Here is a 15,580-nt window from a genome sequence, read left to right as displayed (position 1 = left end):
ACCGTCTGGGAATGACAGTTCCACGAACTAGGTCTCCTGTGTGCCTCCCTAGTCCTGCTCCTCCTGTAGCACCTTCCCGCTCCAGCCCGGTACCACCAATTCCGGCACCACACACCAGGCTTCCAGTGTGTCTCCAGAGCCCTGTTCTTCCTCCACGTACTCGCCCTATGGTGCGTGTCTCCAGCCCGGTACCACCAGTGCCGGCACCACGCACTAGGCCTAATGTGCGTATCCAGGGTCCAGTATGCCCTGTTCCTTCTCCCCGCACTAGCCTTCAGGTGCGTGTCCCCAGCCCGGTACCACCAGTTCCGGCACCACGCACACCAGGCCTATAGTGCGCCTCAGCCGGCCAGAGCTGCCCGTCTACCCAGCGCCGTCTGAGTCATCCGTCTACCCAGCGCCGTCTGAGTCATCCGTCTACCCAGCGCCGTCTGAGTCATCCGTCTGCCCAGCGCCGTCTGAGTCATCCGTCTGCCCAGCGCCGTCTGAGTCATCCGTCTGCCCAGCGCCGTCTGAGTCATCCGTCTTCCCAGCGCCGTCTGAGTCATCCGTCTGCCCAGCGCCGTCTGAGTCATCCGTCTGCCCAGCGCCGTCTGAGTCATCCGTCTGCCCAGCGCCGTCTGAGTCATCCGTCTGCCCAGCGCCGTCTGAGTCATCCGTCTGCCCAGCGCCGTCTGAGTCATCCGTCTGCCCAGCGCCGTCTGAGTCATCCGTCTGCCCAGCGCCGTCTGAGTCATCCGTCTGCCCAGCGCCGTCTGAGTCATCCGTCTACCCAGCGCCGTCTGAGTCGCCCGTCTACCCAGCGCCGTCTGAGTCGCCCGTCTACCCAGCGCCGTCTGAGTCGCCCGTCTACCCAGCGCCGTCTGAGTCGCCCGTCTACCCAGCGCCGTCTGAGTCGCCCGTCTACCCAGCGCCGTCTGAGTCGCCCGTCTACCCAGCGCCGTCTGAGTCGCCCGTCTACCCAGCGCCGTCTGAGTCGCCCGTCTACCCAGCGCCGTCTGAGTCGCCCGTCTACCCAGCGCCGTCTGAGTCGCCCGTCTACCCAGCGCCGTCTGAGTCGCCCGTCTACCCAGCGCCGTCTGAGTCGCCCGTCTACCCAGCGCCGTCTGAGTCGCCCGTCTACCCAGCGCCGTCTGAGTCGCCCGTCTACCCAGCGCCGTCTGAGTCGCCCGTCTACCCAGCGCCGTCTGAGTCGCCCGTCTACCCAGCGCCGTCTGAGTCGCCCGTCTGCCCAGCGCCGTCTGAGTCGCCCGTCTGCCCAGCGCCGTCTGAGTCGCCCGTCTGCCCAGCGCCGTCTGAGTCGCCCGTCTGCCCAGCGCCGCCTGAACTGCCCGTCTGCCCAGCGCCGCCTGAACTGCCCGTCTGCCCAGCGCCGCCTGAACTGCCCGTCTGCCCAGCGCCGCCTGAACTGCCCGTCTGCCCAGCGCCGCCTGAACTGCCCGTCTGCCCAGCGCCGCCTGAACTGCCCGTCTGCCCAACGACGCCTGAACTGCCCGTCTGCCCTACGCCGTCTGAACTGTCCGTCTGCCATGAGCCTGCAAAGCCGCCCGTCTGCCAGGAGCCTGCAGAGCCGCCCGTCTGCCAGGAGCCTACAGAGTCGTCCGCCAAACAGGAGCCGCTAGAGCCTTCCGCCAGACCGGATCAGCCAGAGCCTTCCGCCAGACCGGATCTGCCAGAGCCGCTAACCAGACAGGATCTGCCAGAACCGCCAGTGAGCCATGAGCGTCCAGAACCGCCAGTGAGCCATGAGCGTCCAGAGCCGTCAGCCAGCCATGAGCGTCCAGAGCCGTCAGCCAGCCATGAGCGTCCAGAGCCGTCAGCCAGCCATGAGCGTCCAGAGCCGTCAGCCAGCCATGAGCGTCCAGAGCCGTCAGCCAGCCATGAGCGTCCAGAGCCGTCAGCCAGCCATGAGCGTCCAGAGCCGTCAGCCAGCCATGAGCGTCCAGAGCCGTTCGCCATCCAGAACTGCCCCTCAGTCCAGAGCTGTCTCTCTGTCCGGAGCTGCCCTTCAGTCCGGAGTTGCCCCTCTATCCTGAGCTACCTCTCTATCCTGAGCTACCTCTCTATTCTGAGCTATCCCTCTGTCCTGAGCTACCTCTCTGTCCTGAGCTACCTTGTCCCGGAGCTGTCCCTTAGCTTAGAGCTGCCATTTATCCAGAACTGCCCCTCAGTCCAGAGCTGTCTCTCTGTCCGGAGCTGCCCTTCAGTCCGGAGTTGCCCCTCTATCCTGAGCTACCTCTCTATCCTGAGCTACCTCTCTATCCTGAGCTATCCCTCTGTCCTGAGCTATCTCTCTGTCCTGAGCTACCTTGTCCCGGGGCTGCCCCTTAGTCCGGTGCTGCCCCTTAGTCCGGTGCTGCCCCTTAGTCCGGTGCTGCCCCTTAGTCCGGTGCTGCCCCTTAGTCCGGTGCTGCCCTTTAGTCCGGTGCTGCCCCTTAATCCTGTGGGGTTAAGTTGGAGGGTGGTCATTTGGAGGAGGCTACGTAAGCGGGTAGTGACTATGGTGGGGTGGGGACCACGACCTGTGCCAGAGCCGCCACCGTGGACAGACGCCCACCCAGACCTCCCCTAGACTTTATGCTGGTGCGCCCGGAGTTCGCACCTTAAGGGGGGGGTTATGTCACACCCTGGCCTTAGTTATCTTTGTTTTCTTTATTATTTTAGTTAGGTCAGGGTGTGACATGGGGAATGTTTGTGTTTTGTCTCGTTTCGGGTGGTTTTATGGAAAAGGGGGTGTTGGGTTTAGTGTATGGGTTTGTGTTGAGTGAATGTTTCTAGGTATGTCTATGGTTGAGTGAATGTTTCTAGGTATGTCTATGGTTGCCTGAGTGGTTCTCAATCAGAGACAGATGTCTTTCATTTGTCTCTGATTGGGAGCCATATTTTAGGCAGCCATAGGCATCATGTTTTTGTTGGGTCATTGTCTAGGTCTGTGTCTGTGTCTAGGTTGCATGTTTGCATTTTGTTCGGTTATAGCTTCACGGTCGTCTATTTGTTGTTTTGCTTCGTTCGTTCATCTCCTAAATAAAGAGAAGATGTATTTTTCACACGCTGCGCCTTGGTCCTCTCTCTCTCCCTTTGATGTTCGTGACATGCAATTACACCAGGGACTCCTAGTGGTCCACGGACCCCTGTTTGAGAACCCCTGGTGTATAGTATGATATTTGTGATTTTGTTTTGTAGTTTTCAGTTTTATTTTATTTAACATTGCATACTTTGTGTGACATACTTGTCCATAGCTGTTGTTTGAAGAGTTGAGACTGTTTCTGAAGGATATTTTGGTTGATTTGTTTGAGTTATTCATTGAAGTAGTTATCTCGCTTTTTGAACTGTACTTATTCTGAGCGTTTTGTTCTTGTAGAGATGTTGTAATTGTCACGCCCTGACCTTAGTTATCTTTGTTTTCTTTATTATTTGGTTAGGTCAGGGTGTGACAAGGGTGTTTTGTTTAGGTTTTGTATTGTCTAGGGGTCAGCACTAGTCAGCACTAGTTGTTTATAGCTTCACGTTCGGTTTGTTATTTTGTTCGTTTGTTTAAGTGTTCTTCGTTTATTAAAAGAAGAATGTATTCAAATTACGCTGCGCCTTGGTCTCCCCGTTACGACGAACGTGACAGTAATAGACTCAAACCAGTGGCACATATTTAATGACTATATAAATGAATCAGAAAAAGTTAAATAAAAAGGTCAGTTCAGTGCGGAGACCAACTTTGTGATGGTTCTCAATGGAGATTCTTTGAGATGAGATCGCACCATGTTCATTGTATTCATGAAAACTGCACCCATACAGTGTACAGTACCATTACCACCTACTGGCTTTCTTGGTATTGCTGGTTGTAAATACAAATGCCTGCATACATACTGGACTGATAAGGAACACTGCTATAACTATTATTATTAGTAGTATTATAATGATTTAAACATTTGAACAAGTTGGGACAACCCTTCAGTTAACTACTGTACCTGTCAATTATCCAGTAGTAGTAATTATGGTTCCTCAATATACATTTAACATATTACAACGTAGGCTGTGTTACAGCACTACTTTTGGTGTCCCCCTCAGGAATTGCTCTTGAGAAAATTTCACGTAATTGTCCCCTCCAAAGTTGATATCAGATTTTCGCCCCTGCTACACGCAGGATAGCATGATTGATTTCCCTGCTGTAACTGGCCACATAACCACACAAGGCCATTTATGGAACTATAGTGAAATGGGACCATCTTGGGAACTTTCCCCCCCAGTTGACTGCAGCATACCAGCCTTATTTGCTATCTTGGGTCAGACTCAGATCATAGTTTGCACACATATCTTTGTATAATTTTATTAAATATTTGAAAGAATCAGGACTCAAACAACCTTGTTTAACATGAGAATATGATGTTTGACGTCTTCAAGATGTAAGATGACAACACGGTGTAACATTTTACATTTCAGAATTGAAGGCAATTCATTATCAGTGGGAGAAGGCTACTACGTTTGCTAGGCAGATCTCAGGAGCTTGTTGGTGTTCCAATAGGCCTATGTTGTAGCGGCCTATAAAACCAACAATGTTAATACCATATTGTTGCTTTAGTGATAATTAACCAGATTTTTAATCGACAATGATCAAGAGCTCATTTATGATTTTCAATGAATAAGATTTGACTGCTTATTTGACCAAAACACAGACTTGACTACAGGTTAACCTAGGTTGTGTAGGCAATCACTTTGACTATAGCTGCAAATAGGCTACTGACGGCGTATTATGCTTTACGCAATAATGGACTAAATCACAGATCGAGCACATCATTGCGCACTTGTTGTCACACATCATGAAAACACTGAGGCAAAAAGTACACAGTAGCCTCGTGGCAAAATAACTAAATTGATTGAATATGAAATTGAGTTCAGTATGATTGAAAAAAGCCTTTATATGCCCATGTATGTAGGTTGTTTTAATACAGCCATCTTGGTTTTCATTTGAAGGATAATTGTATCCTTGACTTGTTTGTAAGAATTGCAGATACTTCGGCAACTTTGTTTTTGTAGTCAGCTTCGTTCTGTTGTTATCCGCAGTCACAGTCAGACAGGCTAGACATCTTGCTTCTATGTTTAGCAGAGATCTTCTGTAAATGAAGTGACGCAGAAGGGCAAAAAAGCATCTAACCATGCACTTTGGCTGCTCTGTTAGTGGTCTATGTTAAGAATTCTGTCTTGGAACTGACCCCCCCCCCACTCCTTCTTAAAAAAAATCACTTTTTATAAATACAAATACAATAGATTGTTTCGATGTCTTTATTTTCACTCAGGCAGGGATGTCAGAACATAATCACTTGTCTGGGGTGCATTTAGAAGTACCGACTGCCCATGGCTGCGACAACCACTTTCATGAACTTCTGCCAGGTTGCCTGGATTTCAGGAGTGAAAGAGGCTCCGAACTTGGCGGCAACGACAATTGTGAGGACGTCAGCCAACACCTGTAGACAAAAAAAAACAAAGAAGAAAGATGTTGCATTAGACCGTCGATTTTGTTTTACCTTTGGAATTAGTCGTATTATTCTGAATGTTATATGCCTAAAACATATTGCGCAAGACAAAAGGCCTACCCTGAAATTTTCAGGGTCGACGAAGAGTTTGTTAGCGTGGGTCTCGCTAAGTGACTTGTATGTAGCCAAGATGTTGCCCATGTTCTTCACAGCTTTATCCAGAGCTCCACACACGACCTTGCCGTGAGCAGCAACTTTGGGGTTGCCCATGATTGCTGCGGGAGTGGACACATCTCCGAAAGAGCCGAAATAACGCTGAGTCCAGGGATAGACGATCAGGACTCTGTCATTGCAAGAACACCGAAATATGTGAATTATTTCCAAATGTATTTCAATTATATGCCTAATTAATATTGTAACATGCTCCATTCAAACTTAACAATATCAACTCAATATTAATAGTAATGATAGATAACAGGACAAGTATAATAGTGTTATAATTACTCATGATCATCTCCACTATAAGCTATATTAAATGATATATTTGAATGAGGCTGAAGCCATGACCTACCTTGCCAGAGCCAGTGGTCCGACCTCATTGATATCTACTTTGCCCCAGACAGCACTGATGGTGCTCTTCTCAGCGTCTGTCCAGTCAACCATGTTGTCAGTGTTTGATCTTCGGGTTTGCAACAAGATTAAACAAATTAATGTCTTGTGTAGGGAGACACTTTGCCTGCAATTTATATTTATGAGTGCTCTCCGCCCACTGGAGGCGGCGCATATGATTGGCTCTGGCAAAGATCAGTATTGGCCAAGTGAGAACTTCAACTCTCGAACTTGATGACATCAATTCCAATAATTGATCTGTTAAAAACAACAGTAAATTTTAATTTATTAGCTGTTACAGAATCAAGTCTGTAGGTTAGATCCTAAAAGCTGGAAGCATATGTAAATAGGCCTATACAATTTTAACTAGATTACCAACGTTTCAAAATTCGCATGATCACTAGCTAAACAGTTTAATTTATCCAACTGATGCAAGAATAAAAGCAAGGTTATGGCAAAACTCTTCCGAAGATTACACGTCCTTCGTTGCAGTGTATAAGGCTATTCTAATGAAAAAATAGAAAGAGATGCAATCACTAAACATTTTTATGAATTTGGAAAATGTGATAATTCCAGATAATTCCGGCCTACAATTTGGCACAGTTTCTTATCTAAGACAAAATGATGCCTTCCTTTTTTTTATCGGGGTATTCAGACCGGTCCCGCCCATTTTAAGTTATTAAGTTCAAGACATTAAATATGATAAGCAGAAATGTCCTGTATTATTTGTAGATAGGTCTGTACCCATGTCCTCGCATGACCTCTTTCTTCCTCTGACTTTTTTCCCGATCATCATTCGAAATCCAATCAACCTTATAATTGGGAATCATATCCAACTTCCATTGAACCCCAGAGTAGGCATATCATAGATACATACAGACCGTCATTGTAAATAAGAATGTGTTCTTAACTGACTTGCCTAGTTAAATAAAGGTTAAATAAAAAATACAAAAATACAAATGTAACACGTCACTTTGAATAAATATTTTCCCATTGAATGCAGGTCTTTGTGAAGGTGGATTTGATTTTTACAATATAATTTACCAATGTAATATATATTATATGTGCTCGATTAGGCTACTCTCAAAGATTTCGTTTTATGCAACAAAAAAATAAAAGAATAATTATAATAATTATCTTTATCAATCAAACAAATTGTAAAATTGTTGACATCTCTGTTGCATCTGGTGCAATTGATTTAAATGCATGACATTTTGCCAATTAACTAAAGATGTATTATTTGGCTGTTTCGGCAAAAGCAGCTGCAACTTTAGAATTAACCTATTGGAAATATATGCTTACAATGAATGTATTTGCATTGCGCAAAAAGGTTAATGATGGATATTATTAGAAACATAGCCCTCTGACATCTTATTGAAGTTTTTTATATAAAACGCTAACTTAATATTTGATAAAAGCCAAGATAACGGATCTTACTCTTGGATTTTGACCAAGATGGTTGCAGTGTAGGGGGAGTGTACCCTAGTAGCTGGGCGTGTCTGCCGCTCTACTGTAATATAAAGGGACCTAGTTGTATAGGCAGTCATCTTCAGATCATTTCTTGTAGATTTAATACAGGCCAATCAGAAAGGAGCAAAATGAGTCTGACAGCTAAGGACAAATCTGTGGTCAAGGCCTTCTGGGGCAAGATTAGTGGAAAGGCAGATGTTCTCGGCGCTGAGGCTTTGGGGAGGTAAGCCTTCTTAATGAAAGAATTATGAGACTGGTTGTCTTTAACCTGCTGACAGCGGCCTATGTGCCTACCCCGAATAAGCATTTTAACATACATTAAGTCAACTACTTTCAATACGTTGTAGACACAGACGATGGGAGACATATGATACGCATATGACATATGATATAAATCGAACTATTCTGTACCTTCCTTTGCAGGATGCTGACTGCTTACCCCCAGACTAAGACCTACTTCTCCCACTGGGCTGACCTGAGCCCCGGCTCTGCCCCAGTCAAGAAGCATGGAGGCATCATTATGGGTGCAATTGGTAATGCTGTCGGACTGATGGACAACCTCGTGGGAGGACTGAGTGCTCTCAGCGATCTGCACGCCTTCGAGCTGCGCGTTGACCCTGGAAACTTCAAGGTTTGCCCCCAGATAACCTATTGTCTGTATATTGATCACTCTCGACATCAACTCTGTCTGTTGCTAAGGCTTAATCCTTCAATATTAACTTTTAAAATATACTTTTCAGATTCTGTCCCACAACATCCTTGTCACCCTGGCTATTCACTTCCCTGCGGATTTCACTCCCGAAGTGCACATTGCTGTGGATAAATTCCTTGCAGCCTTGTCCGCTGCCCTGGCTGACAAATACAGATAAGACCATCATAAATGTCCAAAATTGGACTCCAGTTCCTGCTCTGTTGTTATTACAATAAAATAAACAGGCAATGAATTAAGTTATGTCCTCTGCTGTGTCCTTATTCCACCACAGTTGACCATCACAAAGTGATATTTGAATTTCATCACTATCACATCTAGTAGATTGAATAGATTGAATGAAGAAAGGAAGGGATTAAGTACTAAATGGTGCTTTAGGTCCACCATCCACTAGCTCACTATGTTATCCTCCATAACTTTGGTTAGCCTATCTAATACGTGTAACGAACCCCTTTTAATGGATCCTTAAATAACCTTTTGAATAACATTTTTGGGGTTCATTTTTGAACTACCCCCCTCCCCAGTTATTATTCTCATGAATAATAATACGCATAACAATAACAACAATAACACAATATTTTAGTTCTCAGTGTTTATTATGATTTTAGTGGCAAGCAGAATAAAATAAAATAAAAATATGAGGTAAACTCCCAGCAGAGCCCCAAGTCCAATGGGTTTATCCTCTGGTACGTTGATGTTAATGTGTTGATGTTCTCCATATCCACAGCCAGAATGATTTTGAGTGCATGGGGATCGAACATGTTTCTTGTTATACTCATCAGAGGTGTAGGGAGGGAGAAGTATGAGGTCATTATTAAATAGTAATTATAAAGATGATTAAAAAAACATGCACACCGCAGAATTCATACACTCTAAAAATGAGGGGTTCAACAAGGGTTCTTCTAAGGTCCCCAAAGTTCTTTGTAGAACCTTAGGGTTCTTGGAACTGAAAATGGCCCCCAAAAGGTTATTCCAAGAACCCCCCATAAGAGGTGGGGTTAATCGAGGAACCTCTTCAGCTGCCCAACTGAAACATGTGGATTTGAAAGGGCAGCAGGTACCGGCACTTAACTGAAAAATGTAAAGATCTCCTCAATTTAAGAGAAGGTTTGTACCTTGTATGAACTGAATGTATATTGTTTAATGATGATCTATCTTTTCATATTTGTGCAAATCTTTCTAAAACAAAAGATGGACACAATTCAATGGATATCAATCAACAAAGAGGTAAGAATATTTAGGCAATAAGAATATTTTGAAGGCTGCCTGTATTGGGTGCAGATGGTTGAACTGCTCACTTTTGTGTCTGCAGGTATACAGACAAGGAGGCATACAAAGGTATGTCAATTGCTATTGGTATGTTATGCAGATCACATTTGCCATCCTCTTTCCTCTCATCAATGAATATCTCATCAATGAATATCCCATAGGCCTCTAGATTATGAACAAAGTATGTGTATGAAAACCATCATCAAAATATTTTTTTTCATTCATTCACATTCCCTAATTTTTAGAGTGTAGAAACCATGTGCCATCAGTACAATTGCTGGAGAACGGTTTCCATAAAAACAACATTTCAAAAAGATAAACGCTTTTAAATTGATTTTATTATTTTCAATGCGTGTCGCTATGGCACAGCTTCCAGCCTAACAGACTGGAGTTGGAGTGTCATCTTCTTCCATATTGATGCTGTCGAGTGATGCTCTAGTGGTACTGTCTGCCAAGAGCGGACACAACGACAGCCAGGAACTTCTGGAAGGCTTCCTGAGTATCAGCATTGAAAGCGGTGGGACCGAGCTTGGCGGCCACGCACACGGTGATGCAGTCGGCAAGGAGCTGTGGAGAGGGGACGGTAAAATAATATTGGCATACACTTTACATCGGCTCACACCGCTATTTAATGCATAACACTATTTTCTCCTAAATGTCTCGAAGGAAAATTGGTCATACCTTAAAAAAAAAAAATTGTATGAAGCACAAAATAGTAGGCTATATGTATTACGTTAAGTACTCACCCTGAAGTTGTCGGGATCCACGTGCAGTTTCTCGGAGTGCATCACACTCAGTGCAGTATAGGTGTTCTTGATGTCATCCAGGTTCTGCACAGCTCTGTCCAGTCCGTGCATCACGGTCTTTCCGTGCTTGGCCACGGCGGGGTTACCCATGATGGCAGCGGGTGTGGACAGGTTGCCGAAGGTGCTGAAGTGTCTCTGAGTCCATGGAGACACGATCAGAAGTCTAAAAATGAATACAACAGGCATTACAATTATACTTAACAATCAATATGGTCTGTATCGCACCAATGGTGAACACCGGGATTTCCTACTACGCAATTAGTGCTAAATAACCTAGGTAGCCTATTATCGTGTTATTATTTAATGATTTCTACATAAATATTATAAGAATGTACCTGGCCAGGGCCTGGGGTCCGATCTCATCCACGCTGATCTTTCCCCACAGGCCTACGATGGCACTGCGCTCAGCATCTGTCCAGTCGACCATGTTGACGTTTGTTTGTTGATTTCCGTTTGTACTTGCAAAATGTTACAAGAGATCCCTGAGCTTTTTGTCTCATGGGACGTCCAATTTATTGATGTTCAGTATCTCCGCCCTGAACAGAACACAGAAAACGATTGGATGAATGTCTTGAGGGGGCAAGGTCCTCGAGTGTGGCACATATCGGCATTCTGCCAACCTCATCCCACCTTTAAAGATAATGCTTGGTCATTTAGGCGTTGCCAAATTCAAATTATTACGGATGGAATAAACAAGTCATGATTCGCCTTCATCGGTATTTTTGTCAAAATTTTGTTATTGACATAGTCTTTTTATGTTCAATGTTCTCTACATACTTACATGTCGTGTTTAATACCCCAATTCATATTGTTAAGTTCAAAATAATATCTGACACCACTCAAACCAATGAAGGTTCGGGAACTTTTATGCCAATTATCTCAGGATAGAACCTTATTTGTCCCTAAATTCTATTTTAATGTATCGTTGCAATATTCACATTGAATTGCAATATTATCTTAATAAAATGCGAATTATTGATGTAAGTGTTTATTTAGGGTCTCGTTTGAAAAAGAAAAGCCTAGATTGGGAGTAAACTATTAAAGAAAGAGCATGACTCAAATTGTTTTATCTTAATATTCAGAAGGCCCCACCCATTTGATAGTTCCATATTTCTGGTCTTTCTGAATGATAATCTAAATGTCAGTTGGTGAAAAGTCGTTTTATCTGCCTTCATCAGGGGAATTACATGATGGGTTCTAACTGGACACTATTCAATGTGGATATCAGCCTATTTACTTCAATGAAACCACAGCATTTTGTTTAACCCCACTGAAATACAATGCGCGTAGCCTATATATTATTAAAATGTTTAGTGATAGGCATAGGGTACGCTTTTTAACCGAAACAAAACCTTTCCGATTATCAGGCATATAATTTGTCTCAGTATTTATGTGTTAACTGTGAATATTGACTACATAAGCCAAATGGGATATAAGCCAACACGTCTTGATTTGGTTGCTAGTCCGATCATATTGCAACTATTTGTTAGTGTTGGGGAAGCTACTCTGAAAATATAGTTTACCAAGCTAGCAATTACTTCACACTGGAAGAAATTAAGCTACTCTAAAGCTACCCTTAAGAAAAATATAAAGTTACTATGGAAAAGAAGTTCACTATCCAAACAACTTCGTGAAAAATGATCATATGTAAATCTGAAATGTAATAGAGTAAAAATTGTAAGTCAGAGAACTTTGGGGTAAAATGTTGACAGTGTGTATTTTAGCCTATTAGCAGAAAAACGATGTTTCAAGTCAGAATTAGGCAGGTCTAATGCACCAAAAAGTAAATGATTGCCTACTTCATCCATATTTTATTTTATTTTGCAAAAAAAGTAGTGTGTAGTTCCAGTAGTTAGCTGCTACATGGCAAAACAAAAGTAGTTCATTACTGAAAACCCTAACTAAAAATGCAGTCCACTACTCCCCAACACTGCCTTGTGTACAGAATCACATAGCCTATACTCTGCAATATTAGACCGTATGACTAAACCTTAACTGTAAAGAAAATATTGAGGTATTAAGTGTTTCAAAGACACTTTGTTATTCAATCTATATGAAATAAATACATACAATGTTATGACAGCATTTTTACAAACGAAATCGATTATGTGCAAATGTCATATTTTGGGCATTATACGAATTGTCTCAGATCCACAACATATAAAAAACATTAATCTTGTCTTGGAAAAATGCCCAGAGGAGGAGCCGAGATTATATCGAGGTGTGCCTTCTCTCATGCGTCAATAAAAACAGCCTCTGAAAAGTCTATCCTCACACACTTCTTTTCTCAGCATCTTCATTTAAGTGGATAACCGGACAAGACAGCTATGAGTCTCTCACCCAAGGACAAAGCCAACGTGAAGGCCATCTGGGGCAAAATCCTCCCTAAATCCGATGAGATTGGAGAACAGGCTCTTTCCAGGTAATTACATAACGATGTATACATTATAGACTAGGAACATGTATTCAAATTATTAACACATAACTCCTCAGTCAAATCTATGGAAGCTATGAATGTGTATAACTATCTCAGCAAAAATATGGACGCGATCCCAGACCGTGTGAATGATTATTTAAAATGAATTTTGTCTCACCTCATTTCTAATGTCCACGACAGGATGCTTGTTGTCTACCCCCAGACCAAGGCCTACTTCTCCCACTGGGCTTCCGTGGCCCCCGGTTCCGCTCCAGTGAAGAAGCACGGCATCACCATCATGAATCAGATCGATGAATGTGTTGGCAACTTGGACGATCTCTTTGGTTTCTTGACCAAGCTCAGTGAACTGCACGCCACCAAGCTGAGGGTGGACCCCACCAACTTCAAGGTAAGAGAAAAAGACACACAAGGAAAACACCAAAAACAATCTGAGTTTTTACCTGAATGAAGGTGAAATAATCTATTTCCCTTTCCTTTGCAGATCCTGGCTCACAACCTGATTGTGGTCATTGCCGCCTACTTCCCCGCCGAATTCACCCCCGAGATCCATTTGTCCGTGGACAAGTTCCTGCAGCAACTGGCTCTGGCCCTGGCGGAGAAGTACCGCTAAACTGTCATCAGAGCTACAAGCTCTCACAGTCTTATATCAGAATTAGACGTTCAACCATGTTTCTCAAACGTAATGTCCTTCCGATATTGACACACTGACAATAAAGCTATTTGAAACTTATACAGAGGTGTTTGTTTGTCATTTTCGTTGTCTCCCATTCAGAGGGGCCATATCCGTAGAGGGCACAGGGGCACGTACCCCTTCAGAGTTGTCCTCTTAAAAAAACGAAATAAAGATAATAATAATATTTTTTTCTCTGTAGTACTACTAGCCATTTAGCAATTGTATGAAGTTGGCTTTAGCTAGTTCAGATGAGTTCCCAAACTCATATCTATCTACCAATAAGCCATTTCAGGCTATCAATCAAGTTAGAGAAGCAAGCGTGTCAAAATGCTCCAATTTAGGGACCACCCCACAGCCATCTTCACTTACTTTATGTCCCCTCAGAATTTTGCGATGCATGAAGCCCCTGCTCACTTTGTCTTGTGATTTATAGTGCATTCGAAGGTATTCAAACCCCTTTACCTTTTACACATTTTGTTAGGTTACAGATTTATTTTAAAATGGATTAACAAGGTTTTTTAGCCTCATCAATCTACACACAATACCCCATAATGACAAATCAAAAACTGTTTTTTAGAAACGTTAGCAAATTTATTAAAAATAAATAAACTGGAGGTGTCACGTGGGACCGCCGAAGAAGATGGCAGCAGTTTAGAGAGCTCCTAATACCCACATGTAAATACTGAAATTCAACCGCATATACTTTCATTTTTGTCTTAATATATTGACTTGAAGTACAGTTTAATATAAAGTTAGTTTACATTTTGAAACATCTCGCTAAAGTGGCGTTATTGGAATGTCGACACACGCTAAAAATGTATTCAACACCCCCACCAATACATGGATAAACACGTAAATCCAGAGAAATCGGTAAATCTATAGGATCTATTTGAGCAAATCGGAAAGATGAACACGATTTTATTGGATGTTGAATCCGATGTCTCCACGATAAAAACAACAACTACCGAGCTAAAGGAAAAAGTTGTATCGCACCGATACAAGAGAGAGGATGGATTGGGCAGAGTGACGGATTTCAACAGTGAATGATGCCATCTCCCGTCTGGAGAAGGCTAATGAGAGTCATGTGAAAAAACGGGATATATTGTGGAATCGTGTTGAATAATTTGAGAACAGAAATAGGAGAAATACGGTGAGATTGGTTAATCTGAAAGGGGGGAGTGAGGCTGGCGGTGGACTAATCTCGTGTGTGCAGAAATTCATCGCAGAAGGATTTAGATTTGATGACAGGCACGAATTCGAAATTGAACGAACACATCACAGTTTAACGGTTCTCATCCGCTTCCTACGATCTACAGCCCGGGACAAAGGTATTTAAAGCGACGAAAGAAAGGTGTGGCGTTCAGTGGGAAGGCGGCTGGCTTAATTTCCCCCCGGTCCTGTTCAAGGAACTGGCAATGAAGAGGAAGAAGTTTGCAACGGCGAAGAAACAACTACACGAGCACGTCAGGCACCCACTCCTCATTGACCATAAGGAATTTTGAGTTGAGACTGCAGGTTATTTTCTGCAGCATCAAAGACAGTTCTGTGATGATTGACTCATCTGAGAAGCAACGTTAAATTCCTAGTTGCTTTGTTTTATTTTGGGATAGGATGAAACTTTATTTATGGGGAATGATCAACGTGATGAAAATGGTTGTAGTCCCACAAATGAATTATATATCTGCAATGAATAATCCAGACCGGTATTTTAAACAATATGACAAATGAACTAAATACTTTTTGTGGGATAGGAAATAAAACAGGATTAATATGAAGAAGATGTGGCTTTACCAGATGTTACATTGTACAATGTATCATTTGAAATGGCTAAATAGGCGAAACATTGGGGCTAAAGGGATGCTGGCTTGGAATGGATAACAAAAGAACGGGAACTAAGTTATCCTCTGTCACATAGTCTTACAGGGCAGAGGTCTGTTGATACTCCCAACCCAATTTTGTTATACTCAAAAGAGGTGTGGAGAACAGTACACAAGATATGTGGATTTTCACATCTAAAACAAGGATACTCATCATTGTGGCACAATCCTAGGCTACGGATAGGAAAAAAGTCTGTTTACTGGAAACAGTGGCCAATGAAAGGAATTCATACTATACGTGATCTGTACAATGAAGATGTTTTAA

At 43.4% G+C, this 15,580-nt stretch overlaps 4 protein-coding genes across 4 annotated transcripts; 2 read left to right on the top strand and 2 right to left on the bottom strand.

Moving 5' to 3' along the window:
- Positions 1 to 5,260: 5,260 nt before the first annotated feature.
- LOC139539902 (hemoglobin subunit beta-1-like) lies at positions 5,261 to 6,355 on the bottom strand. Its single transcript, XM_071343328.1, has 3 exons — positions 6,037 to 6,355; positions 5,586 to 5,808; positions 5,261 to 5,456 (listed from the first exon to the last, which is right to left on the bottom strand). The coding sequence occupies exons 1-3, from the start codon at positions 6,126 to 6,128 to the stop codon at positions 5,328 to 5,330; spliced, it is 444 nt and encodes a 147-aa protein (XP_071199429.1). The 5' UTR covers positions 6,129 to 6,355; the 3' UTR covers positions 5,261 to 5,327.
- A 1,165-nt stretch (positions 6,356 to 7,520) lies between these two features.
- On the top strand, positions 7,521 to 8,492 carry LOC139540215 (hemoglobin subunit alpha-like). Its single transcript, XM_071343903.1, has 3 exons — positions 7,521 to 7,767; positions 7,968 to 8,175; positions 8,285 to 8,492. Exons 1-3 carry the CDS (start codon positions 7,673 to 7,675, stop codon positions 8,411 to 8,413), a joined length of 432 nt encoding a protein of 143 aa, XP_071200004.1. The 5' UTR covers positions 7,521 to 7,672; the 3' UTR covers positions 8,414 to 8,492.
- A 1,348-nt stretch (positions 8,493 to 9,840) lies between these two features.
- Positions 9,841 to 13,061, bottom strand: LOC139539764 (hemoglobin subunit beta-like). Its single transcript, XM_071343078.1, has 4 exons — positions 12,923 to 13,061; positions 10,664 to 10,864; positions 10,269 to 10,491; positions 9,841 to 10,089 (listed from the first exon to the last, which is right to left on the bottom strand). Exons 2-4 carry the CDS (start codon positions 10,753 to 10,755, stop codon positions 9,958 to 9,960), a joined length of 447 nt encoding a protein of 148 aa, XP_071199179.1. The 5' UTR covers positions 10,756 to 10,864; positions 12,923 to 13,061; the 3' UTR covers positions 9,841 to 9,957.
- Positions 12,557 to 13,493, top strand: LOC139539963 (hemoglobin subunit alpha-4-like). Its single transcript, XM_071343453.1, has 3 exons — positions 12,557 to 12,750; positions 12,946 to 13,153; positions 13,247 to 13,493. The coding sequence occupies exons 1-3, from the start codon at positions 12,656 to 12,658 to the stop codon at positions 13,373 to 13,375; spliced, it is 432 nt and encodes a 143-aa protein (XP_071199554.1). The 5' UTR covers positions 12,557 to 12,655; the 3' UTR covers positions 13,376 to 13,493.
- The last annotated feature ends 2,087 nt before the right edge of the window (positions 13,494 to 15,580 follow it).

Source organism: Salvelinus alpinus, chromosome 1 (assembly GCF_045679555.1).
Source record: "Salvelinus alpinus chromosome 1, SLU_Salpinus.1, whole genome shotgun sequence".
Taxonomy (NCBI): domain Eukaryota; kingdom Metazoa; phylum Chordata; class Actinopteri; order Salmoniformes; family Salmonidae; genus Salvelinus; species Salvelinus alpinus.
This window is presented reverse-complemented; position numbering and strand designations above follow the sequence as displayed.